The sequence below is a fragment of the Neoarius graeffei genome, chromosome 4 (genome assembly GCF_027579695.1).
Source record: "Neoarius graeffei isolate fNeoGra1 chromosome 4, fNeoGra1.pri, whole genome shotgun sequence".
NCBI lineage: Eukaryota > Metazoa > Chordata > Actinopteri > Siluriformes > Ariidae > Neoarius > Neoarius graeffei.
The window spans coordinates 71,795,451-71,808,000 of NC_083572.1; the positions used below are offsets into that span (position 1 = coordinate 71,795,451).

The following is a 12,550-nucleotide window of genomic DNA, read 5'->3' on the forward strand; positions in this document are numbered from 1 at the left end:
TGGTGTATACATCATAAGGGGGAGAGAACTCTCCCATTGTGTTGTGCAGGAGACCACATTGAAAACCGTGAAAATCTGGCATCACACGTGTAACCTGGACACTAATTTCTGAACCAAAAGTAGGGTGACCAGACATCCCCATTTTCTGGGGACAGGCCACCAAAAACAGGGACTGTCCCCGGAAATGTCCCTATTTTTAACCATGACTGACAGACCCGGGGGGAAAAAATCAGACCGAAACATCTACCAGATTTCAACACACACCTTGCGTATTGTTTTATGGATCACTTTAAGACGGGCTCAGGCCGATAGCAGAGATGTTCTAGAACACTGGCGCAGATTTAAAGGGGGGGATGCACCCTCCATCCAAAAAAAAAAAGTTTTAGTATTGCAGATACCGTGATATGCCTGCTGTTTTTATTGAATTAATAAGGTTTTAAAAAATAAACAAAATAAATCGTTCTGTGGGATTGAGCTGAAAAGTTTATGGTATGAATTTATATTTAATAGTAGGTCCTAGCTTAGGTTTTTCGTTGGTGACACAAATGCAGTGAAAAGCAAGCTGGGTGAGTCCTGTTGGATTTTAACAAGGTGCAGGAACTTTGTGCATCGACAAAAAACCATCCTGTATTCCCAGATTGCACTGTAGACTACATGTAAAAGGTGTACGCCATCCTTTTATGTTTATGGTATTTGTTAAAACGCGTGTTCACAAGCCAAAATGATAAGGTGCTTCAGCAGGCTTACTTACTGCGTATATACACACACACACAGTCTGGCTACTGCTCGTATTCATTAATAGAGTATCCTTGTACTTCTTGTACCCTGTCTATGTACATAGTACATATGTCATTTTGTGGGTGAATCTCACTTTGATTTTTACGACACCAGCTGGATAGGTCTGTGAGAGATGTTGATTTTTGCAACGGCTCTGAAGAAAATCTGCTTGAGATCTCCTGAGTCTTGGGAACTTAGGCTACGTTTACACTAGACCGTATCTGTCTCGTTTTCTTCGCGGATGCACTGTCCGTTTACATTAACCCCCCTGAAAAAGTGGGGAAACGGGAATCCGCCAGCGTCCACGTATTCAATCTAGATCGTATCAGCTCCGGTGCTGTGTAAACATTGAGAATACGCGGATACGCTGTGCTGAGCTCTAGCTGGCGTCTCATTGGACAACGTCACTGTGACATCCACCTTCCTGATTCGCTGGCGTTGGTCATGTGACGCGACTGCTGAAAAACGGCGCAGACTTCCGCCTTGTATCACCTTTCATTAAAGAGTATAAAAGTATGAAAATACTGCAAATACTGATGCAAATACTGCCCATTGTGTAGTTATGATTGTCTTTAGGCTTGCCATCCTTCCACTTGCAAGTAATAAGTGATATGCGCTGGGATCTCACACACAGCGGCTCAGTCCCGAATCGTGGCTTGTTCACTTCACTCGCGCGCTCTGTGAGCTGCGCAGGGCCGGAGTGCACACCCTCCAGAGGGCACTCGCTGTTCAGGGCGGAGTGATTTGGAGCGCAGGATGCCTGCGGAGCCGAGCGTATCCGCGTATTGGTGTTGCTGTGTGCACGGCTAACGGTTTTAGTGTAAACGCGAATCGTTTTAAGAACGTTAATCTGATGATCCGCTGATTCGACGTAATGTAAACGTAGCCTAAGACTTATTATAGGAGTTTACCTGCAACTCACACAATCATTGTATAGTTATTTCAGTCTGTTAGACTCAGGAGCTCAGATTGCAGTTACTGACTTTGTATTATAGACATGCAATTCTTGCAGTCTTTGTTTATAGTTATCTCGGTATTAAGCTCTGTCTTAAGTGGCCACTTACATTCCCTCAGTTTACCTGGGTATATTCACTGAATTCATATATTCTTATAAGAATACAAGAATAAGAATACTTATAAGAATACGTATATTCTTATATGTACACTGAATGTTCTGAGCAAGAGCTCAGATTGCAGTTGCTAAAATAGTAATAATTTATTGCTATAAGGTGTTTTGTGGTCAGTGTACTACACTGTAGTGGGTCATGTAGTAATGCATTATATGACAATGCACCTTTCATAAATGTTACCATATATCAGTTGTAATTACACTACCGTTCAAAAGTTTGGGGTCACTTTGAAATGTCCTTATTTTTGAAAGAAAAGCACTGTTCTTTTCAATGAAGATCACTTTAAACTAATCAGAAATGCACTCTATACATTGCTAATGTGGTAAATGACTCTTCTAGCTGCAAATGTCTGGTTTTTGGTGCAATATCTCCATAGGTGTATAGAGGCCCATTTCCAGCAACTCTCACTCCAGTGTTCTAATGGTACAATGTGTTTGCTCATTGCCTCAGAAGGCTAATGGATGATTAGAAAACCCTTGTACAATCATGTTAGCACAGCTGAAAACAGTTGAGCTCTTTAGAGAAGCTATAAAACTGACCTTCCTTTGAGCAGATTGAGTTTCTGGAGCATCACATTTGTGGGGTCGATTAAATGCTCAAAATGGCCAGAAAAATGTCTTGACTATATTTTCTATTCATTTTACAACTTATGGTGGTAAATAAAAGTGTGACTTTTAATGGAAAACACAAAACTGTCTGGGTGACCCCAAACTTTTGAATGGTAGTGTATGTTCTACGCATATACCTGCAACTCTGACAATATCATTTTCAGTGACTAATAAAATGGTTTTGAAAATTCCTACTTTTAAAACATATTTTTGATAAGGTCATTTTCTTTAAGAGATTTCATTTACAACATGTCTCTGACAGCTCAAAATGCATCTCTGGGCATTTAAAAACTGCAGAGCTTCGAGGGGCCGACCCCCGGCCTTACTGGGTTGACACCCCCCTTCCCATTTTCTTGGCTCCGCCCCGGAACACCTCTGGCGATAGCCTTTCCAGTATTTTGACTGGTGGTGCTGAGGAACAACTTTTTAGCGGAGCGCTAGAATCTTTGCCTAAACTAAAGTCATTCATTCTGCTTTGACAGATCGCTTCATCCGCTCCTGGACAGGTGAACCATAGTCTTTTCTTGTAGGCCTAAGTGATATTGTTTGTCATCCATTTTATTTAGCCTTTAAATGTGTAAGCTACATTTTGTGATGTTGTAGATGACATAACATTGCTTGTCACGCTGTACTGAGATGTAGCGGTTGACCTAACAAACCGTAGCCTACTGCGGCCAATGCTAGCAGGAGAAAGCTCAGTGCAGCGCCATTCAGTCAGCTGAAGTTGTTGCTAGATGTAGCGTTGCTGTAACAGAAATCCAGCGGAGGTAAAATTGTAACAGTTCAACAGCATAAGCTAACTTGCACCAGATTGGTGTGTTATCCCACAGAGTAGCTGCCAATGTAAAGCTGTAGGCTTATAGTAATGTTACCAAAGTGTCAGTAATTTGTATAATTAGTTGTGATGTGTAGTGGACTACACATTTTGATTAAGGTTACTCATTTAGGCGAGGTCATCAATTCAGCTATGGCTGCAATTTAGGCTATGGGAGATCAGGAATAATTTGTATCCTCAATAATAATAATAATAATAGTTACTAGACCTTGAAATTGCTTGGATTGAAGTAAACTGTTTATTTAAATTGTGTTGCGTGTTTTGGATATTTTTAAATACAGTGTCCGTTACTAGTGGCATATACGGTAATTCATTTAATATATTTACTTTCATGGGTCTAAAACATCTATTTCAGCTAGCCTACAATTTAAGAGTCTATAAATCTAAACTCTGTACCCATACCAGAGATTTTCACATTGTCTTTAATTAATGTTAACCTAAAGCAGTTGCAGAATCGGCCTACAGTGCACTCAGTGAGGAAAATCCCACTTTTTATGCAATGCATGATCAAAATACATGAAAACCAGAAACGTCCTTCCTTTTTATTACAAAGATGAAAACATTAGATGCTTTAATGATATTTTCACACCGAACTAAAAATGTCCCCGGTTTACTTCTCAGAAATCTGAAAAAGAAAAAAAAAAGAAGAGAGCACAACTTTATTCATCACACACTTGTGAAATTTCCTCTCTGCATTTAACCCATCTGAAGCAGTGAACACACACATGCACACACATGTAAGCAATGAGAGCGCACACATACCCAGAGCAGTGGGCAGCCATGCTAACAGCGCCCGGGGAGCAGTTGGGAGTCAGGTGCCTCGTTCAAGGGCACCTCAGCCCAAAGCCGTCCCATATTAACCTAACCTGCATGTCTTTGGACTGTGGGGGAAACCAGAGCACCCAGAGGAAACCCACGTAGACACGAGGAGAACATGCAAACTCCACACAGAAAGGCCCTCACCGGCCACGGGGCTCGAACCCAGAACCTTCTTGCTGTGAGGCGACCGTGCTAACCACTACACCACCTTGTCACCTTCGCCAAAAGATTTACAAAAATAGTCATGATTTCTCATAGGGAAATAATAATATAGGAACTCTTCTTAATAGGGAAAGAAAATAATTTCAAATATCATGCAGAAAAAAATGCATAAATTGGCTCCAACCGTTTAAAAAAAAAAAATTTAATGTAGATTTTACCCAGGGAAAACTATTGGAGCCAGAGTAGTGATAACACACTAAAATGTACCTTGTAAGGTTGTTATTTAACCTGAGAAGTAAAAAAAAAAGAACCTCATTCATAAAATATTTATGAATTGGAACTACAGAAGTCACTGGTGTGGGATTGGGGGGGGGGGGGGGGGGGGGTCTCATCCTGTCTCAGGCAGAGAGGGCCAGCAGAGCGGTTATAACTGTAAGAAACTGGAAAGTGATGACCAGGTTAGGTTGTTATTAGATGGGATATTAGAGGTTTCTAATGATATGTGGTCCAGTAACAAATTTTTCCAGGCAGATATATGAATTTTGTTCTTTGATTTCCAGTTCATGAGGATAGTTTTCTTGGCGACAGCTAGCGCAACCAATAGGATGATGTTATTAGAGTGATTCAAGGTGGATACAGTGGTATCTCCAAGCAAACAGAGCGATGGAGAGGTTGGGATGCAGCAGCCAAAGAAAGTAGAAAGTAGATCTATTACCTTCTCCCAAAATTGTTTGATGGGGGTGCAGTGCCAGAGTGTGTGAATATAGGTGTCCGGACAGTTTTGAGTGCAGTGAGGGCAAATGTCTGTGGAAAAACCCATGCAAAACAATTTGTGGCCCGTGAGATGAGTCCTGTGGATAATCTTGTCTCATCTCATCTCATTATCTCTAGCCGCTTTATCCTTCTACAGGGTCGCAGGCAAGCTGGAGCCTATCCCAGCTGACTACGGGCGAAAGGCGGGGTACACCCTGGACAAGTCGCCAGGTCATCACAGGGCTGACACATAGACACAGACAACCATTCACACTCACACCTACGGTCAATTTAGAGTCACCAGTTAACCTAACCTGCATGTCTTTGGACTGTGGGGGAAACCGGAGCACCCGGAGGAAACCCACGCGGACACGGGGAGAACATGCAAACTCCACACAGAAAGGCCCTCGCCAGCCCCGGGGCTCGAACCCAGGACCTTCTTGCTGTGAGGCGACAGCGCTAACCACTACACCACCGTGCCGCCCGGATAATCTTGTATTGGATTAATTGTAAGTTGGTATTTTTAGTCATGAGAAAGGTATTTTTGCAGACTTGAGTCCAGAAATTGGCATCAGTAGTGATAGAGAGGTCTGAATCCCATTTGGCAGATGGTAAGCTCATACTGGTATCAATTTGTATCAATAACTTATAGATTTTGGATAATAGCTTTTTTGAAGAAGATATATTAATAAAATTTGAGATGGGTGTAGTGAGTTCTAAATTGGGTGTTGAGGTATTCATTGTGGATGTGATTATTGATTTAATCTGTAGGTATCGTAGAAAGTGCTTGTTGGTGATGCCGAATTTCTGGACCAAGTCCGCAAATGTGGAAAATTTGCTGTTCGTAAACAAGTGCTGTAAGTGTGTAATGCCTTTATCTTTCCAGGTGCAGAAATTGAGTGTTCGTTTGTTGCAAATTAAATCTGGGTTATTCCAAATCGGGGTGAGCTTTGAGAGTGAGTGCTTTGTGTTAGTGATGTTGTGGAATTTCCACCAGGCTGTCAGACCCGAACAGATGGTAGGGGCTTTGAAACAGGGGTGTTTTTTAATTGTTGGAGTAAGGAATGGAAGATCTGAAATCAGAAGGTCATTGCAAATTGTCTGTTCTAAGTCCAGCCAGATAGTATCGGATTGGTTATGGTGGGTCCATCTGTGCACATATTGGAGATGATTTGCCAAACTATATAGAATGAAATTTGGTGCTTCTAATCCTCCTAGGGACTTGGGTTTTTGAAGGGTTGCTAGTTTAATTCTGGGTGTCTTGTTTTTCCAATCGAATTTTGTGATTGCTGAATCTAGAGATTTAAACCAGGATGTGGGTGGTTGTATTGGGATCACTGAAAAGAGGTAATTAACTTTGGGTAGGATTGTCATTTTGATAGCAGATATACGGCCCATGATGGAGAGTGGAAGGTTTGTCCAGCGTTGCAAATCATCCTGAATTGTTTTTAGAAGGGGGGAAAGTTTAGAGTGAATAGATCAGACAGCCTGGGGGAAACTCTTATTCCTAAATAGGTGATGTGATCGGTACATAGTGAGATAGGAAGGGTGTTGGCTGCTGCATCCCCACTTTGTGGTTTTAAAAGGAGAGCTGATGATTTATTCCAGTTGATTGAGTATTCTGAAATATTGGCAAATGAGTTTGTTTTTATTGTTTCTTGTAATGAACTTACTGGGTTTTGGAGAAAAAGTAGAATATCATCTGCGTAAAGGCTTATTTTATGATGCATGTTTTTAGTCTGAATACCTGTGATTAACGTGTTTTGACGTATGGCTGCAGCTAGAGGTTCAATGAAAATAGCTCCCCCCCCAATCCCCCCCGCCCACCCCCCCCTTTTCCATTGTTTATTTATCCTCCCCCCGCACCTCCCATCAAAAACACAACATAACATCAGTCTCTCCTGTACTGCTCTGGCTTCCAGGGGTCGGGGGCTGGCTGACTTGTGTGGGGGGTTCTGGCCATGGTGGGGCCGTGGTGGGGCCTCTCCCCCGCTGCCTCTGCTGCGGACCTCATCTTCCCCTGGAATGGACCGGGCTGCCTCCACTCTGCGTGTCTCACTTTTTAACGCTCTACATTAGCTGACTCGGAAGGTACATTCCCACTCAATGATACAAACACCTCCAGTAAGTAAGGGCTGAGGTGGGGCGCTCTGTAGAGTGGCCTGTAAAAGGGCCCGAATCAGCTTGCGCCTCACTTCTTTTAATGCATCACATCTTAGAAAAATCATAATCTCAATTTATAAGAAAGGTGGGGGTTGGTCGGGGGGGGGGGGGGAGTCTTTAGTAAGGCTCTCTCTCTGCTCTGCCCCCCCTCTTTTTAATGCATTTAGACATTAGATAAAACATATCATAGGGCCAGTGAGGCGCGTGGATTGGGGGAGCCTTGGGCTCCTGTTCTGTTCGGGATGGTGGGGGCCGGGGGTGGGCGTGGTCTGGGGGTGGGCGTGGTCTGGGGGGCTCTGCGGCGGCCCTTTCCTGTCCTCTCCTCCCGCTGGGGTTCGGCTTGTACTTCTGCACTGGGGCATGGAGTGGTCAAAGGAAGTCATCTTACCACCCCCTCCCCCATTTTATTTTATTTATTTTTTCTCTTGGGGGTGAGTTTGTGTCTGGGGAGGTGCATTAGTTTGCCCGAAATCTGCTTCTCCTTCCTTTGTCTCTTCCTCCCTTCCTCCACTCCTTCCCAGTGGGACTCATCCTAATCCCCCATGCCCTGGACTTTTCTGCTTACATATCATTTACATAACTGCTAAACTGATAATATACATATGTATTCATGTACACACACACACGCATACACACGCATACACAAATACCCCCCTCACACCCATACTCAAACATCCCCCCCCAACACACTCATAGACACACACACACACATACATTCTAATAACCCCCCCAGTATCATGTCCCTAGCCCTTATTGAATGTCAAAAAACAAAAAAAAAGAAGTCACTGGTATGTAATGCATGTAACATGGTTGTAATTTTGTTGGACAGATTGCGACTTTCACCTACCTTTGCCGCCATTCCATGCATCCCGGATGTCTTGCGCCATGACATCACATGAGTGTGTCTGAAAATCCCCATGACCTAGTTAGCTCAGTCTTAACACTTCCGAATAGGAATTAGCGCGCACATAACAGTTGGACGGAGGGTTATGACCATACATTTAAATCCAAATAAAAGACAAATTTATCAGAATTTTTTGCCAAAAAACTCCATAGCATTCAGATTTATATCTATTTAACACACATACGCCTGGCTTTTATTTAATTTTAAAAATAGCCTTTCAAACACTATCTGAACGATCATAACTTAGATGGACAGAGGATGTTACATACGTGACACGATATTTGATTGGCGCCCATGTGGATTTGGGAAGAGTTAGAATGAAAATATTTTTCCATGTTTAACTTCGAGTTTAAGCCTTCCATCAGTACACTAGAGTAAAATTTTAATTTTATCTTATTAGTGTGACATTGGATTGAAATACCAGCACCAATTTTGTCACAAAACGGGTCTCCAGAACCATCATCATTTGATGAAGAGATAGATTAATTAATTAATTAATTAATTAATTAATTAATTAATCCAACAAGATACCGTGCTTATTTTATCAACACTATCTAACAGACATACAATGACCACAAAAATATATTTGGCTTTTATTTCTATTTATTCTCACCCATACTACACAACCACAAACCTGGCATATGGCATTTGTAACCCCTTATCATAGCCTTATTCTAATTCAGTTGAAATTAGGCATTTCTAATAAAATCTTACCTGATTCTACACACACCTGAAAACTCGCATTTATTTCCCAACGTGCTCTTGATATTTTTTTTCTCAGGCTGTGTTGCATGCAGAGCGAGTGTGTCTGTCCCATGCCTGGTCTAAGTGGTTGTCCAGGATGTTTCAGCAGAGAGAGGACCGGCTCAAAGAAATGAAAGCTGCAACATTTTGCAGTCGCACTCTTCTGCACAAAACTCTGAAGCAGTGGCGACACAATGTCAGCAACATTCAGAGGAGGTGCGCCAAAGACACTGAAATCAGGCCCCGTGCACTGTCGGTAATTTCCTCGTTGCAGTTCGCTGAGGGTGGTGTTTAAACTCATGTCTGGTTATTGTGTGTTCTCCATCAGTCAGAGATGTTTTGAGCAGGCAGTGGTCCATGACAGCCAGCAGTCCATGAGGCGAGCTCTGATTGGTTGGCGTAAGGTATTGACAGTTACTATGAACTACTGCAGATGTTTTTAAGAACGCAGTATGAATGAATGAGTGTGATTGTCTCTGTTTTTCTAGTATATAGAGTGCAGAAGAGAGAAGTACAGGCGATTGATGCAAATTGATGAGTATTATGAAGGAAGACTGCTCAAGCACATGTTCGAAACGTGGAAGGTAGAGTATCCATAGAGAGAGAGAATATTTAGATGTTGATTTTTAGACATTTACATTGATGCTAATAGAACATAAAGATGCAATTCCACCACAGGAACCTTTTCAGGAACCTTATGGACCAGGGCCAGTTTTTATTCCTGGGTTGTAGTTTCAAGAACATTTTTTAGGTCTTGCTTTAAAATAATAACTAAAGAATCAAAGGTTTCTGAAATGTATTGGGAACATGAACTACAAACTAAGTTTTAAAGTTTTGGAACATTCTGGAATGTCAGTGAAAACACAGTTATCAGAAATGCATAAAATGTTACTAGAGCAGCGGCTACAGTTATTGACACCTTAACGATCTTTTGGCCATTGCAAAAGTAGAAAAGACTTTCAGTACGTAAATTGTGCATAAATAGTTACTCAGACGTCCACTGGGAAAAAAAACGAGTTGATTCCGTGTATCAGATCACATGACACTGTTCCACAATTATCGACAGCCAGATGATTATTTATTTTTTTAAAAAATTATAATTGGTGTGTGGTATTAAGTTAACAAAACAGTTTTTATTTAAAATTTGTTTTACACAGACATATATTTAGTACAAAATATCTTTTATATAAATATATCGATGTAAATGAGGAAGTAATTCTAATGTTTGTAAACAAATGAACTGATAATGTTTAACCTGTGTCAGAAAATCTTTTTGTTCCACTTTCTAAGTATTTTTGTAGATCACATTTTGTGAATCGTTTGTTGTTGTTTGTATTAATTTCTCGTTTTGTAGTTTACCAATAAATGTCAGCAGGCACTCGACATTGTAACCACATGAAAATCCAGGTCAAAGGTCGCATGTCATTCCTCGAACCAAAATATAAATTGTCTACTGATATTGTAATATGTGGTAGATATTTACAACAAACTGCAAAAAAAAAAATCTGAATGGAATAGAAAAATCTGAATATTTCAAGCATTTTTTATATTTTTAAAAAAATTTTATATTTCATTTTTTAGAATTTTTTATATGCTTGGAATTTAATTCTGGTCTACTTCTATTTATTGCAATAGGATTCCAAATACTCTATAAGCATTCCATTCTGTTATGAATCAGAAAAAAAATTATAAATCACAACACTTTTATTTTTTTAAAGTACTTCATCTACTTCAACAATGTTACCAAAGATCGATCCATAACAGTTGTAAACGTCACTTAATTCCACAGGGTGTCAATAATGGTGGACACCAGTGAAAGTGATCACTATTATCAGCACCTCTCAAACATGTGTTTAGATACAAAATGGCGACTGTCAAATGAAAGAGTAAGAAACAAAGTAGGTTTCGACAAGGAGATCATGAAATATCAGTGAATTTGATCAGTAAAAACATGTCCATGATTTTTCCACCATGCTTACCTGTGATGATAACGTCCGGGTTTTCCTCAAATTGCTGATCATGCTAAAAAAAAATTCCATCTAAGGTAACGAGCTGTGTCATCAGACGACAAGATCAAAGGGTGAGATGGGTCTTCTGGTTGATTTATTAACCAATAATAACAGTTGTAACTGAAACTCACCTTTGTAAAATTGTTTTTTTATTGTTAAATCTGAAAAGGTGTCTAATTATGGACTGTCGATAATTGTAGCCACCGCTGTATTAAAATTTTATATGAATCTAAAATGTATAAAAAAAACCACATTCAAATTATTAATAAAAAGGTACTATCTTTTAAAAAAAACAAAAACAAAACCTTGTTATAAAGAGATTAGTGCCCTCATCATTTTGTGTGTGTGTAGCAACACCATGCACAGATCCAGCAAGTCAATCTAAGTGTAGAAGAACGTCACCAACAACATCAGAAGCATCTGCTCAGGTATTACACTTACACTGCACTGCTGTTGTGAATATTTTGTTATTTATTATGAACAATTCCTGTTTTTTGTGTTTGCATCTGTTTACATTCACTACAGGAGGATGCTGCATTTGTGGAGGAGGAATGTACGTCTGTCAGTGGAGGAAAAAGAGAAAGAGACACGAGCAAAATGTCATTATCAACACAGCTTACTGTCAAAGGTGCTCTTGACTGCTTGTATATGACTGTGGCATGGGATGATGCTGTAGGTCTCAGGTCTTGAGTTTTCAAAGTAATGGCACTGAAAACTATAAATATTCTTCCCTTCAAAAATTGACTGGGGTCCCATCCGGGTTGTATTTCACGTTGCTCCCTATGTTTCCAGGATAGGTTCTAGGTACTGAAGATGAATGAATAAATGAATATGGTTTCTTGAATACTATTGCTAAACACTAGCATTATAAACCAGGTGAAAGTCGTGTTCTTCACTGTCCCCTCTCAGACATGGATGCTGATACAGATAATGATGCTGCTCTGTACATGTTTTGTTTACCTAATATCCATCTCTTTATTGTGTCAAAAAAAAACCTGAAATATTTCATATTTTAAGTAATAATGTAGTTATTTTTTTACACACAGGTGTTATTAGCATGGCATCAGAGATCAGCATTCAAAGCTTTTCATCATCACCAGCAGGAGGAAGCACTGAGCAAAGCGCAACTTCACTTGGACAAAGGTATTATTTGCATCACATTATTTGCTTGTTTTAATATTCAGTACTATACATTTCCCAGAATTCCCCTTGGGGATCAATAAAGTGTATACAGTTAGGTCCATATATATTTGGACACTGACACAAATTTTGTTTTTTTTTACCTGTTTACTGAAACATATTCAAGTTATAGTTATATAATGGACATAAAGTCCAGACTTTCAGCTTTCATTTGAGGGTATCCACATTAAAATTGGATGAAGGGTTTAGGAGTTTCAGCTCCTTAACATGTGCCACCCTGTTTTTAAAGGGACCAAAAGTAATTGGACAATTGACTCAAAGGCTGTTTCATGGGCAGGTGTGGGAAATTCCTTCATTATGTCATTCTCAATTAGCAGATAAAAGGCCTGGGGTTGATTTGAGGTGTGGTGCTTGCATTTGGAAGATTTTGCTGTGAAGAAAACATGCGGTCAAAGGAGCTCTCCATGCAGGTGAAACAAGCCATCTGTGAAAACAGAAAAAAAAAC

General features: G+C 40.3%; 1 protein-coding gene across 7 annotated transcripts in view; it reads left to right on the top strand.

The window, feature by feature from the left end:
• Positions 1 to 12,550, top strand: part of sfi1 (SFI1 centrin binding protein) — a 46,966-nt gene that overhangs the window by 15,597 nt on the left and 18,819 nt on the right. For all 7 annotated transcript variants that reach the window (XR_009654567.1, XM_060919613.1, XM_060919616.1 and 4 more), the window contains 6 exons: positions 8,933 to 9,111; positions 9,224 to 9,299; positions 9,384 to 9,479; positions 11,256 to 11,332; positions 11,430 to 11,532; positions 11,951 to 12,047. Coding sequence is in view for 6 of the 7 variants with exons in the window: in XM_060919613.1 (XP_060775596.1) it covers positions 8,933 to 9,111; positions 9,224 to 9,299; positions 9,384 to 9,479; positions 11,256 to 11,332; positions 11,430 to 11,532; positions 11,951 to 12,047 (628 nt within the window). In the remaining variant the exon portion in view is untranslated. The remainder of the gene's footprint in view (positions 1 to 8,932; positions 9,112 to 9,223; positions 9,300 to 9,383; positions 9,480 to 11,255; positions 11,333 to 11,429; positions 11,533 to 11,950; positions 12,048 to 12,550) is intronic.